Source organism: Passer domesticus, chromosome 5 (assembly GCF_036417665.1).
Source record: "Passer domesticus isolate bPasDom1 chromosome 5, bPasDom1.hap1, whole genome shotgun sequence".
In the NCBI taxonomy this organism is placed as follows: Eukaryota; Metazoa; Chordata; class Aves; order Passeriformes; family Passeridae; genus Passer; species Passer domesticus.
The window spans coordinates 76877476-76896555 of NC_087478.1; the positions used below are offsets into that span (position 1 = coordinate 76877476).

Sequence of the window (19080 nt, forward strand, 5' to 3'; positions counted from 1 at the left end):
AGTCTTTGTAAATTTTGTTTTCGCCTTTTTCTTATAACTCTTGGTTTGAATTTGATACACAACAAAGATCAGATTCTGGCAAATCAAGGAGGGAAAGAGGCATTTTAGCAAGTTTGGCAGCTTATGCAGAGGTAAGTGAAGAAAGAAAACTGGAAGGTAAAATCAGCAGAAGAGGGAGCATTTGAAAAAGTACAGATGACAGGAATTATTTAGTAATAAATAAAAGTGGAGACTGGCCAAAAATGGGACATAGTGAGATGTGTCAGAGCAGAGTGATCAGAAAATTCCAATGGCCCCTAAAATATTGTAATGTGTAAGGAACTGAAGGCTAGATTAGAAGGAAATACTTGGAATTTCAGTGGAGCAGAGATGCTGGAACGGAGATCAAAAAGAGAGGTGTAGAAAGAAGAGAGCACCTAATAAACCACTGTTTTAGGTTTAAAAGAGGTGGAGGAAAATACAGGGATAAAAGTTACAGAAGCTTATAGGAATCATGAGCTACTCTAGGATGGTTAAGGGTGTATTTGGTGTCATAAGGGTGTTTGGTGCTTTGAAAATCAGTAGCACGATGGCTTTTACTGTGCTTAGTGTCTGTTGAGGCACCTGGCTCCCCTGTGTAGGGCATTGTGCTCAGTGCTGCAGATGCTGCTCTCGAATGGCAGAGTGTGATTACCTGGTTTGTCCTGGGTGTCAGACAAATGCTCAGCATTTTGTCAGTTTAATCTGCAGAAAAAGATTTGCTAATATAGTCAGGATTTTTTTTTATGTATCCCTCCTTATTTTTAAAGGATATAAAATCCCTTTTCTCAACTTGCAGTGAAAATTGAATAAGAGATGCTTGGTTTGCACATAGTCCTGTGGTTCATGGTCAGGTGTGTTTAATCCATAAACTCTCTGAATTTACTGAACCTCAGTACCTCTGCTCCTTTCATAATCCTCAGGACCCCCTTCCTGTCTTGCCATGCCTTTTGGGGGTTTTCCTTTTACACAGAGGGATAGGGATTGTTTGCTGGAAGCAATGCAAGTTTGCATGTGGAACACTGGGAAATTCTCCCTGCTCATCTCCCACCCCGAGCACTGATTGACACAGCAGGGGCTGCAGCAGACTCAGCAGGGAGGGCATCCCATCCCTGGGTAAGTGCCGGATCCTCTTGCAGGTTTGCAGCCTCAGTTTCTCCTCTGGGCAGAATGAGAGTCCTGAGAGCTCCCAGAGATCCCCAGTTTGTCCTTGCTCCATCTCTCAGCATGGGGAGGGATTTGTTTCAGCCTGTGTCAGTGTGGCACCCCCTGCCCGATTGCAGCCCTCACCTCGGTGCTGCCCAGCTTTCCACAGCAGCTGAGCTGCTGCTGCTGCTGCCTGGGTGGAGAGCCAGAGGCTAAAATTAGCAGGGAGCTCTTCTCTTGCCAAGTGCTGTGTCTGACCCAGCTGGGCCTGGCGGGGCAGAGAGGAAAAGGCTCTTAAATCTCTCCCCACAGAGCGCCCTGCGTGCCTGCTGCCTTCTGGGGGGGTTCCCTGCCAGGGGTGGGGATGCCTTGGGAGGATGCTGGAGCAGGGTATTGCCAGGACAGTCCTGGGACACGGTAGGAAATCCTGATTCTCTGAACTCTGTTTCCTTCTTGTTCTCCTTTTGAACATCATATAAACAGCTGGGGAGGCCAGCTCTTGCTCCTGGGCACTTCTCAGAGCTTCAGGCGTATCCTCGCTTGTGGAAAGGTTTTCTGGGCAAATGAGGGGTTTGGCTGACCTAAGAAAATTAGTGCCTATTCACCACTGCCACCCTGCCAGAACAAGCCGCTGGAGATTTCAGTGTCCCCAGGAGCTGCCCACCCTAAATGAGAGCTTGTTTGTTCTGTATTACAGGGTGGCCTGCAGGAGGGGCCGTGGCCTGGTGGTTACAGCACATGTTCGGGTGAACAGGGACTTAGGCCAGCCTTGTCTCTGCTGAACAGGCTTTGAACAAGCTGCTTCGACCTCCCATGCCTCAATTAGGCTCTGTGTCAAAGGTGTCAGTGACAATTGTTATTTATTCTTTTAAAATACTTAATGTTCATAAATGAAAAAGCATTCACTGGGCTCCAAATGTCTTCACTGCAAGGCGAGAGCTTGTTTCATTATTCTGCAGGGCCCAGCCTGCCCTGCTGGAGCAACCGTGCTGGTTTGACTTCCCCAGGCATGCTGCCACCCTGTCTTTTGTGAACCAACTCTGCTATTGTGTGTAAAGCGGGGGCAGGAACTTGTCTGGGCCCCCAGAATACAGATCTCATCTCTGACCTTTCCCATTCATTGCACTTGCCTGAACTGCACAGCCTGGGGCAAAAAAGGGGTGGAAGAATGCAGCTGAGGTGAGGACTTGGTGATTAAATCCTTTTTCCAAGGCCCTGGGGTAGAGCTGTCTGCAGCATGTGCCAGGGCAGCACAGTGGCAAAGTGTGACCATTGCAGGGAGAGCTACTGAGGGGGACAGCTCTGGAGGAGGCAGTCTGAGGGACACCATGGGGGTGGTGGAGCAAAATGCAGCCCAAAAATGGTCAGAGTAAATGTTAACATGGTTTGCATTGGGATTTGGGTTTTATCTGCAATGGGTGGTGGGCACTGCTCCTGAGGAAAGCTGAGCCAGCTGCAGAAAGAAGAAAAGAAAGGAGGAAGGCATGCTCACAGTCTGTCTGATGACTGTTCCTGCTGAGAGGGATGTAAAACTCCCCTTTTCCTGCGAATAGCAGAGAAAGGGGAGCAGCTGGGGTAGCTGCAGTAGCTGTCTTCTGCATTTGGCCAGCCAACTTGGAAAGTGGCCTCTCTGTATCTGGAATTGTGTACAGATGATGTGTGCCAGCCCTCTGCCAGGTCTCCATTGCTTTAGATGGACAGGGGGGAGAGAGAGCTCCAGGAACTGGAGGGGATGGGGTATGACAGGGTCCACCCTTGCTCCTGTCTCAGCTCTAGGCATAGGTGCCTCCCTCCTCAGTGGTTTCATGCTGGTGAAGTAAAGGAAACAAAATTGTCAAGTGGGTCTCTGGCTTCACTTTCCTTTTACCTGCTGGAGCTGGAGTGAGGACTGTCTGTGTGAAGGACATCAGGGTATTTTTAGCATGGGTGAAGAAAGGCAGAGTATAAAATATATGGGCAAACATGCCTCCTACAGCTGCAAGAGGACCTGCTCAGGGCTTCTGTTTTTGCTGGAAAGGATGTGTTTGCCTGAAACCCAGCAAGGTGAAGAAAGCACCACTTTGTTTCACCAGAGGCTGGGGAAGAGGGCAGCTGTGTCTTGTTCTCCCCCCCTCACACAGATCTGGCAAGTCCTAGTAGAGGATTTTTTCCTGGTGCTGGCACCCCACCCTCCTGGCAGCTCCTGGCTCTGTGTGCTGGCAGTGGGAGTGCAGGAGGGCTGGGGATGGAGCAATCCTCTGGGCCAGGGGCTTAAGGCATTTGTGTCAAGTCAGCTCACAAGCCTGAGAAGGATGCACTTGCCTTCTCCTAGATGAGTCCTGTTTTGGGATGGCAAAGTGGCTTTTTCCTGCACTTGCTGGGAACAATGAGAGTGATCTCCTTGCCCTTTGTGATCATCATTTACTGAGAAGTGGATAAAGTGCTTCTCCATGTTCCCTTCCCTTTGCTGAACTCTGTTTTGATGCTGAGTGCTGGCAAAAACACAAATTTCTAACCAGACAGCCACTTGAAATGGCCTGCTTTTGCTGTCTGAGGCTGTCCAGGAGGAGCCTGTGTTCCAGCTGCAGTGCTGGCCTCCCCTGTCTGTGCCTGCAGAGCTGCTGGGAAGATGCTAGGTGACATCAAGTGCTTTAGGCAGTGTGCCTAAACTGTGGGGGCTCCCCCCTCTGCCCTGGAGAAAGAATTGAGAAGGGTCTGGTGCTTCCCTGAAGCTGGAACAGCACGCATTGCCAGCACTTGGGCAAATGAAGGAGGGCTGGAGTATGATCTGGAGGGTGCCCCTGTGTCCCTGTGCTAAATTCAGCTCTGCAGCCAGTTTGTTTAAAATCCACCCTTGCAATATTTTGCTGCTTCCCCTCTGGAGAGCTGGGCATTTACAAGGTCTGCAGAGATCTCTGCTGCTAAAAGAGTCAAGCTGCTAAAATTCACAGAGGTGCCTTTTTTGGGTTCAGTAGGTCTCAAGACTGTTTACAATTCTTGTCTCAGACCCTGAAACAGGAGTGGTTCAAGTGGGTGACCTGCTACTCTCTTTCCCTATATCCCCTGGTGTTAGATCAGGGTGTATTTCTCTAATTGTTGAGTGAAATTAAAAGGCAGCTTAAGGCTTTAGTCACTGGAAAGCTTTTTTTGGGAGAGTGGAGCCCCCAGAAGGAGGACAGCTCAGGTGTTTGATACTGGGCTGGTTCTCAAATTAGGCTTGATGGGGGGAAATCTCCCAGAGCAAGCACATACAAGTGAAAAAAAAAGAAAAGAGAGAATGAGAGAAAGTGATGACAGTGGGGAGTAAGTGAGCCAGCATTGTGCTTGTAGCCAACACTCAGGACAGCCCCTGTCCAGCCCTGGCCACCTTGGCAGACCAAGGCAGAGGCATGAGGCTTTAGTGATTTTCCTCATGAATGTGGTAGATCCATTTGTGCAGATGGAGGCACATAAGTTATCATTTTTCTTTAATGCTTTCAGATTTTACCAGCTATGTCTCCTGTGAGTGCTTGGGATTTGTCATTTCACTATATGGCTTAAATGAAACTATACAATTCCCTGTATGCATTTCTTTGTAATAATCCAGATTCAAAAAAAATTACTATTATTATTTCAAGTAGATGTGATGGTACTGTCTGGCTCTATAGCTTTGTAAAGAAATAAGCATAATTTTATTCCCTGCAGGTGTGTGCATGCTGCTGTCTCCCACATAAAACTGTCCCAGGGAACCATTGTGCGTTTGTCGGCACATCACAGTATCTCAAATTCTAAAGGCATGTTCTACATGTAGAGGGTCTCTGTGTGATCTAAGCACTACAAAATCAGCCCAGAGTCCAGAAACTCAGAAACTAGCAGTTGAATCTCCCAAGAAAACAAGGGCCTAACCTAATTTTGCATCGTGTGCCAAGTAGCCTCATGATAGCACCTTGTAAGTGTCCTGTGCTCCTAAGGCACCTGTGTTCCTTCTGTTTGCTGAGCATATCTAATCAAACCTGTTTGTTCCAGGTTAAGAACTATTATTTCCCATCAGAAGAATTGCAGCACCTGTGCTTCACTTTGTGTTGTTTCAGCTGGCCAGGGAATTTGGTGCTGAGCTCCACTGCTGGGGCAATTTTACGTGCACTTCATTACCCAGGGTGGCCTGTGTGGAGCTGGTCTGTAATGAACATCCAGTTGCAGCTCCTCCCTCTCTGCTCTGAACCAGAGGAGGCCACAGTGCGAAGTGGAGATGAGGTGAGGGTTTTGGCAGCTCAGCAGTGTGCTGCTGCTCTTAAACAACTTGCTGACAGTGTTTGGTGAATTGTGTTGTAGACCAGAGGGACCTCTTCAATGCCAGCTCTACTGTTCTCCGTAAAAGCCTTGCAGGCTGCAGTGGTTTCCTTTGGGTGGAGCCAGGGTGTGGGAGACTTCATTACACCCTGCCCTGATGTTTTAACATTACAGTTAATGTTGAAGTACAGCCTGGGATTCATGGGATTAGTCTTAGATTTGAAAACATTGTGAGTGATGTCTTGTGCATTTGATGTCCACCAGAGGAGAAAGTGCTTTCAGGCACTTTCTCTTCAGTGCTGGTCCTTGCTGATGTAGGGTTTCTCTTGTTGCCTTCCCTCATGCATGGTAGTACCAGGGCTCCTCTCTGTGTGGGGTACTTATGCAGGGAAGGCCCCACAGGTGAGAGACTTCAGGGAACAGTCTGTGTCTATTACATGCTGCTGTGTCCTGCGTAACGCTGTCCCAAGGAACCATTGTGCATTTGTAGGCACATCACAGGTGTGTGCTGCAATTCCTGTACCAGGGGAAGTCAGCAGCACCTGGATAACCCCAGCCTGTGCCTCAATGATTGCAGCACTTGCTCACTCCTTTGTTGTTTGTTGCATCAGTTTTCCCTTCCTCCCTCCTTCCACACCCAGAGCCCTGCATCCTGCATTGCTCTGCTCCTCCCTGCAAAACATCTCTCATCCTGCCAAAGGCATCCCTTCATCTCTGAGGCTGTCCACCCACCTCATCTCCCAGCTTCACGTTCTTCCCTGTGCTCTCTGGGTGTTTGGATGTGCTCCCCACACGTTCACTCCCCTTCACACATACCTGTCCACCCCAGCATGCAAGTGCCTGCTTGTTGCTGACCTCGCCTACTTAGTGCTGCTTCTCTGTGTTCTCCTGAATGTTTTCCTGACCATGAAAGCCTTGCTGTCTCCTGCCAAACTCCTGGGACTGCACAGCTTGCAGTATGTTACAGTCCTTTTGCCTTCTGGGATCCTTCAAGGTGAAGAACAACGTTGATGCATTCAAGAGGTCAGATCCTGAAATAAATATTACATGGCCATTGCAACTTTCCTTTCTAGGGTTGCAGCCATGCATTTACATTTCAAATTCTTCCACTATCCCACACCACTTCCTCACCTGGAGGGGTGGCACTGTGTGTAAGAGGAGGGTTACAATGTACAGAGCTCACAGTTGGCAGTGGCACAACTCAGAGCCTCTGGGTAAGAATAAAGGAGCAAACAAATAATGCAGATGTCACTGTGGGAGGCTACTACAGACCTCCCAGCCAGGACAATGACACTGACAAATTGTTCTTTGAGGAGTTAAGGGAGCACTTCCAGGTCAACTGTCCTGGTCCTTTTGGGGAACTTCAACTTGCCAGGAGTTAACTGGGGGCATCACAGAGGTAGAACAACCTGGGTGCAGCCAGAAGATCCAGAAAAACTGGATGACAACTTTCTGGAACGGGTCCTAAGGGAACCAACTCAGAAGGATGCCCTCTTTGATCTGCTGCTTGTCTACAGAGAAGGTCTCATTGCTGAAGTGGAGATTGGTGGTCATCTTGGTCACAGTGACCACCAAGTTTAAAATCTCTGTTGACAGGATGAAAAGTGCCAGCAAAACCTCAGCTCTGGACATGAGGAGAGTGGATAAGAGTCCACATGAATTGGACACAGGGCTGGAAGGGATGCTAAGTAAGTTTTCAGGCTGTACAAAACTGGGAGGAGCTGCTGACTCCCTTGAAGGCAGGAAGGCCCTGCAGAGAGACCTGGACATATCAGAGGGCTGGGCAATCACCAACCATATGAAGTCCAGCAAGGGAAGTGACAGATTCTGCACCTGGTGTGGAGCAACCCTGGATATACAGATGGACTGGGGAATGAGCCCATGGAAACAGACCTTGGGGTCCAGGTTGATGGAAAATGAACATGAGAGTGCAGTGCCCTGGCAGCCAGGAGGGACCTCTGTATCCAGGGAGCATCAGGCACAGCGTCGCTGGCTGGGCAAGGGAGGGGATTGTCCTCTGCACTGGGGCAGCCTCACCTTGAATATCGTGTTTGGGGCACTTTGGGGTGCCACAATGTTAAAAAGACACTGGGCCATTAGAGAGTGTCCAGTGGAGGGCAACAGAGGTGGTGAAGGACCTTGAGGGCAAGTTGTATGAGGAGAGGCTGAGTTCTGTTCAGCCTGGAGAAGAGGAGAATGAGGAGAGACCTCATTGCAGCCTACAATTTACTCATGAGGGGAAGATGAGGGGCAGACACTGATCTCTTCTGAGTGGTGACCAGGGAGAGGAGCTGAGGAAGTGTCCTGAAGTTGTGTCAGGAGAGGCTTAGTTTGGATGTAAGAAAAGGTTTTTCACCCAGAGGGTGGTCGCAGCACCAAGCCTGACGCAGCTCAAGCTTTTGGACAACAGTCTTGAACACCTGATGGGACTCTTGGGGATGGTGCTGAGCAGGGCCAGGAGTTGGACTCAATGAGCCTTGTGTGTCCCATACTCTGATTCTGTAATCTCAGGAGGCAGAGATTTTAAAACAAAGAGCTGTCGCTTGTAGCTTACTAAGATGAAAAGAATGTTGTTGCTGAAAAAGTCTAAAATTCCAAGAAATTAGTCTTAATTAGGGAGTCTTGCTTGTGCTTCCATTAGCCAAGATAACAGGTATCAGTAGTAGTTGTGTGATCACTGCAGGACCTTCTTAGAGGTTAACTGGGCACAGCAGCACCAAGACAGTCTGTAGGGATCTTAAGATTTCAATCGTGTAACAAATTCTCCACGTTTTTTGATGTAAAACTTCACAACCAAATTTGGTTCTGTTGATGCACTGAGAGGGCCAGGTCTGCTCTGTCCACATCTGAAGGGAACTGGTGCAGAGGGTCTCCTTGACAACCTGCCTGCTCTGTGGCATTTGGATTTCCCATCCTGGCAGAGCCCATCAGTGCCTGACTCTGCAGCTGCCCTGCAGGAAGGCTTTGATGTGAGGGTCTGTGCATGGAGTTGGTATCAGTCACTGCCTGCTGCCTCTCTGCTTGCCAGGAAAGGCTCTACTAGCTCCTAACAACAGGGTGCCACTGTGAGCCTTTCTCTCTTCTCTAGCTCATGGCCCTTCTCTTCACCACCTGAAAAATTTGGGATATTGAGTATAAAAAGAAGGAAGAGTGCTTGTGAATAGATCAAAATGCATGATATCAAAGCCCCTCTGCCTTTCATTGTGGTGCTGGAGATGTTGCAGAGAGGAGGCTGACTGGCTGTGGCCAAAGGAACTGGATGTGAAGTGGGTGACACTGGCTGAGAGTAGGTGGAAATGTAGAAATTAGGAGGTGAATCCAGACCCCAGGCATCCTTCTTGCTCAGTGTGGGTTGCTGCTGGTCTCTGGGGACCAGCTGCACATGGAGTTGAGTACAGCTGTCACAGGTAACAATCACATGGACAGTGCCACGACCTAGGGCACTTCCTCCAGACCATGTGCACACAGTTGTTTTTATCCATCTGTTTAATGCAAGGGCAGACTCTGGCTCTGTCAGGCCATCTGGGCTTCTTGGCAAGTTTAGAAACCTCCTTGTGCTGCTGGTGGCAGTAACTCTGTGGCTCCCCAGCACACACCATTACCTGTGCCACAGCACTGCTGGGCAAAGGTCTGCAGGGACTCGGGTGCCAGCTCTGTGCACTTTGCTTGGGGATCTGGCAATGCTGGAGGAGCAAACTGTTAAACAAGAGGGATTTGGCTAAACTCTGGTATGAAAAAGAGCTGCAGCTGTTAGCACACACCATCAAACCAGGAGAAGACTTTTGTCTACCCTGCAGGCCTGGTAGGGGAATTTCAGTGCAGGCTACTTTGAATGAGTGACCCCTGGAACAGTTGCAAAGGGACCAGGAGATGGAGAGGCCAGGGATCAGTGGGAAATAGCCAGAGCCTGAGCTAGGATTAGGTTTCAGATAAGCATCTGAGGAAACAGCTGCAGTGGTCAGGACTAGGGGGTAATGGAAAGGACTAGGTTTGGAGCAGCTGGGTGGGGACAGGGGCAGTAGGACAACACCATGCCCCATGGATGAACTACCATGGTGATGTGTGAAGACAACACTGGAGTGCCTCCAAGGTGTCCCTGCAGCAGTGGCATTGGCAGCATTGTGGGCTGAAAGGACGCAGAGGTGCAGGGAGCTGCTCATGGGTCCTGTAAGGCTGTGGGCCAAGCACAGCTCCGGGTTGATGGAAATTGGAGGAGGATTTTGATGGAAATTGGAGGAATTTGAGCAGGAGGACCTGCAGAGACCCTCAGGCACCTAGCATGGAACTGAACCCAGCAGGAGTAATATCCATTGGCTGCATCCAGCTTCATCTTCTCCACAGAAATCCTCCAGTCCTTTGCGTTGCTGATGAAATCTCTGGGTTTCCCCAGGGATTTGCTTTAGGCAAGCCAGTCTCACCTCAAATATCCCTGTGGGAGGGGAGCAGAGGATGCCACAACAGGGTCCTAACTGCAGGACTTGGTGGCTTAGGGGCACCTGGTTTTGCCTGGAGCTTCTCCCATGGCCATTTACTGGTCAGCCCTTGCAGGAGTGTAAAAGAAGGTCTGAACTTCCCTTCAGGTCTCCAACACTGTTCTCAAAACTTTGCTGCTCAGGGGAGTTACTTCAGATTTACCACAGCATTTTTGAACTCAAAGGCAGGCTGTAAGGACCTAATTAAAGTAAGGCTGTGTGAGATTTGAGATGGTCAAACCAATACATCCTTCATCTGCATGGATCCCTCTTAGTTACTGGAGTTGTTTGGAAAGGCCACAGTGAAACTGGACACCTTACACCTGAAACTGAAAAACACAAGGAAACCTCCTTCAAATATGGTCACAGAGGCACTGTTCAGGAGGAAAAGTGAGCCAGGAGTCACTCACTGGTGTGTGACTTGTAAAAAATTGGCTGTGCAACAAAGCTGTCTGCCTTGCTCGCTGCAGCTCATCAAAACATAAATAGAGTGAGGCCACGGGCTGGATCTAAGCCCACGGAAGCCAGTGGTAGGGCTTCCACTGGGCTGCAGCCAGTATGGTCCAGAGCAGCTTTGTTTAAAAATGGAAGAGAGCATAAACAGGCATGACAGAGCTCTGATGTTCCCCTGAATGCAGATACATCTGTCTGGAGCAGAGCAGCTAGCTCTGTGTGCTTCAGTGCTCAGGGATATTGAGAGGTCTCAGAAGGAGCAGCAGAGGTGGCTGAGGCAGAAAGAGCTTCTATAGTGACAGGATTTACTTGTGTAAGATACCTATATCTTTATTTTTTTCCCCTGTGAAGAAAGACAACTTCACGCTGGTCCTACAGCAGAATTCAAAGTGGCTTTAGAGATGAAATCAGTCTCTTGATTTCCCTCAGCACTGTAACATTTAATGGGAGTTACACCATGAACCTGTAAAGCATTGTTTGTAAAATAGTCTGTTGTGTATGTGCTGGGTGCTCTCAGCATAGTTAATCCAATGATGCAAGTGGTGTGGCTGGTATTTTTTTTTTTAAGGGTTGGATAATTTTATGACTAATAGTAACAGTTGCAACTATGCATGGTAAGAGAAGAGTAATTACAATTTGTGCTGCAGGCCATAAGCTGACTGTTTCTGTAGGTCATGAGGACTTTTTTTTTTCCTTCTCTGTAAGGTAATACAGCTAAACGTATTTTGAAGGTTGTTTTCTTCTGCCTTTTAGACATTAGATGTTGGCTGCTGGTCAAAGGTGGATTATCTGATGGGATGAACCAATGGCCTGACCTTCTAATTACTAAATTCCTACGTAAGGCTTTTATTTCCTGCACAGTGAGGTACTGTGCATATGGTGTGACTTTCAGAGAGCCCTTTTTTTGTAAGATGCAATTAAAGCCCCAGCTCTGGTCCCTAATTGAAACCAGCAGCATTCAGTAAGTTTGGACCATGTCTGCCTGCCCTGGGCCAGCCTCTGTGGTTTCTGTTCCATGCACAGGAACTGTATCTCTGGAAGAAGGTCTTAGAGCTGAGTGAAGAAATAGCAATAGATAAACTACCATTTTTATTTCACTTTGTTTGCTTGTGCAACTTCCAGGAGCAGATCACAGTCTCCTGGCATGTACTTGATATTGTTTAGCTGTTGTATGAGCACTGCTTTTTCTTTTTTATTTCCTCCTGATCTGGCTAAGGCTAGCCTTTAGACAATCCACGCCTGTTATGAATGCTTGTAAGAAGTGAGGTAAAAACTGGCCCTCTCTGAGTAAACCAAAACATGGTTTGAAAATATGTTGGGGTTGATTCTTCCAGGGTGGTTCAATCACTCAGAAAGCTGGAAGAAGACTACTTTAATTACTAAGATGAGTGGTAAAAGGAATCCTTTTAATGTTGGTGGTTGTGGCAGCTTGGTTTTGCTCTGTTCCTTCCACTCCTGTAGCTGTACAGACTGTGTACAGCTGTGCACACAAATGAGCAGCTGGGCAGTTTTGACCAATGGGCAAAATCCCTGGTGGGTGATGTTTTTGTTTTTAAAGAGCAAAAAATAACCTGGCTTGGCTCTCCAGCTTGCACTTTGCAGCACTATTGGTTAGAAAACATCCTTTTGATATAAAAGCAGAGGGAACTGGAGCAAGCTGCTAAAAAGAGACAAAATACAGGATACTGAGATGCTGTCCCGTATCATCTCTTTGACTGTAATTGCATTTTGGCATCTCATGGGTCCTTTAAAGTCTGCACATTGAGTTGCTGAACAAATGTGCTCCCTTGTGGCTCCTGCTTTGCTTGTGGTATTGAAGGAACCAGGATTTCACTAGGGGTTTATTCTCCTGTCTCAGGTTCACAGGTACCACAGCCTCCCCAAACCCTGCTCCCATCAAGCTGTTAGAGCTCAGTGCTACATCTTGGCACACTGGGGAGGGGAAAGGGCTCGCTTTGCTGTGGGAAGTGTGACCCTCCACTGTAAGGAGCACTAAGAAGCACTGTAAGGAGCACTGCTACCCCCCAGGTCAGGAGTCAGCAGGGCCATTTGGTGTCCATCACACCCAGCCCCTCTGTAATGGTTTCATTGGTGGTTTTCTCATGTCTGAGATGGGGCCATCCTGGCTGGAAAGAATAGCTTATAACTATTTTTTTTTTGTATGGCAGTTACTCTTTTTTCTCCTCATCCTTGCTTCTTTCCTTAGATTTACCCTGGGGTGGGGGATGAGTCACAAAATCTAATGGGCTTCTGTAAGAAAGGGAAGGAGCAGGGAGTGGTGGCTGGTTCCTGGGAGCACTCCATGAAATGCAGTGCTGCTGGAGCCACCCGGTGTTCTCCTCTCGAGGTGCTGGCAGGAGGCTGGGCCAGCTGGGAGAACATTTTGGCTCAGTCACCAGCCTGCTTAGACAACAACCTGTCCTGGAGTCAGTCCTGGAGCTTGACAAGGCAGCCCCACAGCCTGGCCCCTGCAGATGCCTGCTCCTTGCCTTGGGAGCAGGTGGATTGCTTACAGCCAGAGAAGAGGAGATGAAAGGGAGAGGAGGGACCAGCTATCATTTATTAATGCTGTCGAGTTGTGTTTCTTTCCAGTGCTGTAAGGCTGGGGCAGGACTTGCAGGCAGCTGATGAAAGAGGAGACAGAGCTCACCAGGAAACATGAGAGAGCTTTCGGGAGGGCCACTGGGAGATGGGAAGGTCTGTGTGCTCCCCCAAAATAGTCAGAGGCTGTAAGAGGGCAAGGGAGTGCCCTTGAGGGAGAAAAGAAAATAAAAAGCATGGAGGGGCCTGCTGAGAAGGGGTGGAAGAAACTGTACAGTCATCTTGTTATTGTGGAGTTGGTAGACAAAAATATGTGTTTTTTTTCTCTTCTGTGATATTTCCTGTTTGCTAAAAATTTTAAGCTGGTGTTATGCTCAAGGTGTATTTCCTCTTTTTGGAGCTATTGCTGTGTGAGAACTTGCCTATACAGAGTTCCCACTACTTTGGTAGCATAAGTTAGCTCAGGTTTTGTGAAAAAGACCCATAAGACTTCCTGGGGTTAGATAGAGAGATAGGTTTTAGAAATATGTGAAAAATTTCTATGGGTTCTGGTGGAAAATTATGCCTGCTCTGGTTTTTTGTAATTCTTCACAGTCTGTAGCAGGGATGAAGTTGCTAATTAAACTCTTCTTTTATTTGAGATAACCCAAAATAGTTAGAAATGTTCATAAAGAATATCCCTCCACCAGGGCTGCTCACAGCCACTGAATGCTTTAGGGACCAGATTTCACCAAAGTTCTGGGACATGCTGGTTTTGTGACAGTCATGCTTTTGATCATATGCAGAGATGAATAAAAAATGTTGCTCTGACATTTCCAAATTATGCAGTTACAAGCATTTGAAGTTAAACCCAGTGAGGCTTACTTTGCTAGCTTCTGAGATACAGAGATCAGATTTTTTTTTTAAACTAGAAAGCAAGTTTTTTTCTTATTTCTAATGAGGATCAGAGTGCCCAGAGGCCTGCTTTTTCCAATAGAAGCAGTAACATTTTTGTAGCAAATCTGTCTGAGCCTGAGTGCACAGACCCCATGAATCAGACTCTCCATGCTGGTATTTTTTGATGTTTTAGGAAGTGAAATAATTGAGCCTCACTGTACTTCTGTGACTCAAGTTTATGTTACTCTCACCATCAAATGTTTACTGAAAAATAGTCAAGGAGAGCCTGCTGGTGTTCGGGACATGCTGGAATTTCCTCACTCTGTATTTACTCCTCACAAGCTTTGTCCTGATCTTCCATCAGTGCTGCTGTTAAGGTTACTGAATTTTCAAACACCAACACAGCTGCTTTTCAAAAAGGGTGAAAGCCCCATCTTTGCAGTGCTGTCTGAACCAGTGCTGAACGAGCACCTCCTGTTTCAGTGTTGTGCAAAGGTGTGACAAAACTCACTCCAGCAGCCCAGACCCTGAAAAGCAGATAAAACCCCAGTGTGTGATGTCTCTTGTGTGAGTGTCACTCTTGGTGTTGGCTAAAAGAGTGAGGGTGTAGGAGAGCACTTGGGGCCATCCTGAAGTGATCTTCATTTTATGCACTGCACCACCAGGTTTTCCTCTTGGCAAGAGCCAGGGCAGCACAGAAAGGATCCTGGTGGAGGTGAGTGATTTTGGTTTGCTGCCAGGTTACCTGTTAGCATATTCCATCAGAGCAGGATTTATTTGGATGGATAAGCTCCTGGACAATAGACTGCTGAAATTCCCATTGCATTATTTTGGCATCAAAAGCAGAAGAGCACGTCTAACAGTGGCACTTATGGTGTTATGAAATATAATAGACAAAGCCCTAAAATCCTGCAGCAAACAGGATTTGCTTTCTGCTCCATGTTTATAGATCCTGTGAAATTCTGATGTGGTAACCTGGATATTATTCTGTGGCTGTTTTATTTGAATGAAAAAAGTTCTTATCTCATTACTATAGTAGGGATATGAGTAATAAACTTAGGTTGCAAAACCTTATTCCTTCTGGCATTCAATCTCATCTCTTTTGTCCCTCCATTCTCATTTTCCAGGATCACAAAGGTTTGTGATCACAGACTTGAAACTTCCTGTGAAGAAGGTTCCTCTCTAATGGAGAGATGGAGAGCCCAGTATTCTTGTAGTATTCTTGCAAACTCTGAAGTAGTTAATTGTATTGCCATTTTAGGCTAGGATCTAAATAGGCACATGTGTGGCTTGGCTCAAATCCCAGTAGTTTCCCTTGGGACTTCTGCTTCCAAGGTACTTAAAGACAGGTTTTTCAAAAGCAATGAAGTTGTAAACTTTTGGGGTTGAGAGTTATCAGTGTATTTAGATGGCTGTCAGTCTTAAAACTACTTCAGAGATTATTTTTGTCTTGTGTGGTGAACAGTCTGGAGTAAACTTGGAAGAAGGCAAGTTACAGCCCAGGACTTCATGAGAGAAAACTTGTCTGTGTTCAGGGATCTGCTTCAAGAATCCTTTTGGAGGAGGTCTTAGGGAGCTTTGCAGGAAAGGACTTTGGGGTTCTGCTGCAAGCTGCTTTAGGTGACAGTGATGCTGCTGTGAGCAGGGGTTCAGACCAGATGATTTCCAGAGGTGCTGTCCAACCTCAGCAATACTGTGCTTTGGTATTAGCATGCATTAAAAATAGATTAAAAGTATTGAGGAATGAACTACCCCGGGCTGTTTTGGAGCCCAGGAAGTCACAGACACACACAGAGTCCTCATCTCCATCCCAGGAGACACTGCACTGGGAAGTGTTCCTCTAAAACAGTGGTTAGCACATAAACTGCACTGTAATGTTTCAGAGCACCAGACCTGAGGTCTGATGCTCTCCCAGCAATGTAGAACCTGGAGCTTTGTGAGTGATTGGGGTCAGAGGTACATGAAGGACAGACAATAAACAGCTTTTGGCAAAAAGCAGGTGAGAGGACAGCTGCTCTCTCTGACTTTCAGTTTTGGCAGAACATGGTAAAATTTCTGGTATTCTGATATATGTGATTGTGTGAAGCAGTTATGGAAAAGAATTCGAACAGAGTCAGTGGAGCTTGGTAGGAATCACACCAGGAGCCTGTGGAAAAGGTCAGTAAAACTTAGTAAAGAGACTGAGGAGAGTATTTGGATGAAATCGCAGTTCAGCGTGTAAATAACCAATGTCAGATGGCATTTCCAGTGGACATTTATTCTGGAGCCAGTACAGGAATTACTTTGTGAGTTTCCTGTACTGAATTACACAAGAGGCAGATTAGACTGCTGTTAGGGTTTTGTTTGTCCTGTAGTTCATTAGCTGGATCAGTGCTGGGCAGTAGGAAGCCTTCTTCCTTGTCTTATGGAAATTTCCAGTGTGTTGGAAAGAAAATTACAATTTTGCAATCAGTCCTTGCAAGCCATCTTAAGCAGTTGGAAGGGCAGTTTTAATGCTCTGGTAGAAAGCTACAGCAAAGTTAAATATTCCACTGAAACAGGATAGCTCTGTGAGGCATGCTGGCCCAGCTCCAAGGCAACTAACCCAGCTGTCTCCTGCTGGGTGAAGGATCACCTCCTGGAAGCCCTCAGGAATGCCTGCTGGTGGCAGGGATTGCTTGTGGAAAACAGGGGCCCTGCAGCAGCATTTGGCTGGCCCCTGCAGCCTGGGCTCTGGAAAGTTCAGCTGCATCTCAGCTCATGAATGGCTCTGAGCTTGTTCTGTCTGGGGCAGAAGCTTAGCAAAACTCAAACCAGAAATTTCTCACTAAATAATTTTTCAGTTCCCTGGAAGTTCTGAAAGAGCAGATGGTTCCCCTGCTTTTATGAAAATTAGGGCAGCGTGATAAAACACTAGACCTATTGCACAGGTTTTGTTAATACAGAAGGTAGCACAGAAATTGTATTAAATTTGTAATACAGCTTAAATATCATTCACAAAGTGCAGTGATGGCACAATTTTACTGTCATATTTCCACTGTTAAAGCATTTTAATTTGTGTTTCCAACTCCCAGCTATAATAGCAATAAAAATATTAATATATTTAAGCGGCATCGCAATGAAAAAGAACCCCACCAATCTGCAACAACTCAAACTCCCTTTATAGGGAGAGAATGACAGGAGATGTAGTATATAAGGGATTTTTTTCCCCTAAGAACCTGGATCTCTTTCAACTTGATCTTCAGAAAGGATCTACACTTGGAATCAGCTGAAAATGAGGAATGCAGTTGAACAATCGCTGGCACATCAAATAAGAAAGATCTTCATCAGCTTCGAAACCCCTCTCAGTGAGGGATGTGCCTATGGATCAACTAAGAGCAAAATAGTTGCTTTGTTTTTTCTCTATCTGCACTAAGTGCATGCATTATTATTGCACGTACTTTGCTAAAGCAAACTGATTCCTCTCTATCAGCCATTTAAAAGTCCTTTAAACTACTTGAATCATGAACCTCCCTGCTTCTCAGCTCTGCTGTGCCTCACACAGGAGTCTCATTTGTACTTCCTCTAATTGTACGTCCGCACATCTGCAAATGTGCTCATGGTGAGCAGGTGACAGCGGCACACTGGAGTCTTTTTAGAGGAAAGTTCAAGGAAAGTGTTCCAGCACCAGCAAGGAGACAGAGCCGGGCAGGGCAGAGCCCAGGAGGGCAGAGCGGGTGGGGCAGAGCCAGACCAGGCTGGGGGTGGGGGAGATGTCGAACCAAGCCAGGCTGGGTGTGGAATTTGGGGTCTGCTGGTGCCCCAGGGTCCCCTCAGCTCAGTCCTGCTCACAGTGGGCCAGGGATATCTCCCAGCTCTGCCACCAGAGCATCCCTCTTCTATCGCCATCCCTCTCCAGGGGATGATGCCATCGTCTTCCCTGTCCAGCTGGATCCTTAAAATCCAGCTCTGGTAGATGCTAAGGATCCTGGGATGCTCAAAAAAAGGGCAAGATTTAAAGAGCAAACTAAAATTGCTCTTCTTGCCTCTTCTTGTGTAGGGTCTCTTAAGTCTTCCTGAGAAAGTTTTTAATTGGAAGACACCACATTAAAAAAAATAAGCCCAAGTGAGAGTGGAGTCTGTCACAGTTTAGCAGGCTGAAAATATTCAGCAATCTGAGTAAATCTTCTGTCAAACAGTGGGATTTAGGCATGAGTGTTTTAGCAAACTAGGTCATGGTAAATACAGGCTCTTGCTTTTTGTCTCTGTGGAGGTATAGGTTGAATATCAGGGAAAGGTTTTTCACCCAGAGGTCCTGGAACAGCTCCCTAGGGCAGTGGTCACAGCTCCAAGCCTGACAGAGCTCAAGGAGCATTTGGACAAGACTTTCTGGGATTCTTGGGATTGTCCTGTGCAGGGCCGGGAGTTGGACTTGATGATCCTTGTGGGGTCCCTTCCAACTCAGAATATGCCGTGATTCTGTGGGACAAAAAGTAGTTTCTGTGAACTCTTCCTGGTTCCCACTTTCTTAATTATTTTTGTGAAGTGTGTTGCACAGGCTGGTTTGAGATCCAAAGCAGGATATTGACGTGGGAGTTCCAGACAGAGGAGAAACAATATTTCAGAAGTTCGTACTTTGGAATTATGTCACTGGGTAAGAGGTCTATAAAAGAGTTTACACAACCCTGATTTTTCCTCATAGCAACCCATGTTGTGTAAATAAAGCTGTCCCAGAAGCAAGTGTGTGTGCTTTGCAGCCTGTCCCATTGCACAGCATGCATTTGCTCAGAGGCAGGGTGCCTGAAGGAAGGACTGGCAGCTTGTTTTGTCCATGTGAGTTTTGAGCCTGAGTCATGGAAGAGCTCGAGCATGCTCTTGCCCCCTTAGTACACTGAGGCTTGATATTTTAAGTCATAGGTACACAGAATTTTCCATTACTTATCAAAATGTTAGCCTGTCCTTGCATGTTTTTCCGCCCTGAGTAGCAGTTGTTATTTGATGATGATTCAGAGGAAATCAGTGTTACAAATCTCAGCTTTGCTAAACAGAGATGCTGGTGTCAGGTTGCATGCACCGTTGCACTGCAAAGACAGATGAAAGCTGACATCTAGGCTTAGAGGTCAAGATAAAGCTTTGAGCCTAGATTTGGTGGTGTCACCATCTGATGAGAAATTTCAGACATTCTTGGAGAACATCCTGATTTTCCAGTTGCCCTTTGCTGCCATTTCAATAGATGATTGATCATATTTACAGCAGCCTCCCAGCACCTAAAGGTGGCCCACAAGAAAGCTGGAAAGGAACTTTTGGTGAGGGCATGTAATGATAGGACAAGAGGGAATAGCTTTTGACTGAAAGAGGGCAAGTTTAG

At 47.0% G+C, this 19080-nt stretch overlaps 1 protein-coding gene across 3 annotated transcripts in view; it reads left to right on the forward strand.

The window, feature by feature from the left end:
• Nucleotides 1–19080, forward strand: part of B4GALNT3 (beta-1,4-N-acetyl-galactosaminyltransferase 3) — a 64915-nt gene that overhangs the window by 9859 nt on the left and 35976 nt on the right. The window contains exon 1 of one of the 3 annotated variants that reach the window (XM_064421206.1): nt 1462–1581. The exons of 1 other annotated variant lie outside the window; for it this stretch is intronic. In XM_064421206.1, coding sequence (XP_064277276.1) covers nt 1542–1581 — 40 coding nt within the window. In that variant the 5' untranslated portion in view covers nt 1462–1541. Of the gene's footprint in view, nt 1–1461; nt 1582–5157; nt 5377–19080 lie in introns of those variants that run through there. One more of the 3 variants, XM_064421207.1, reaches the window with a different exon arrangement.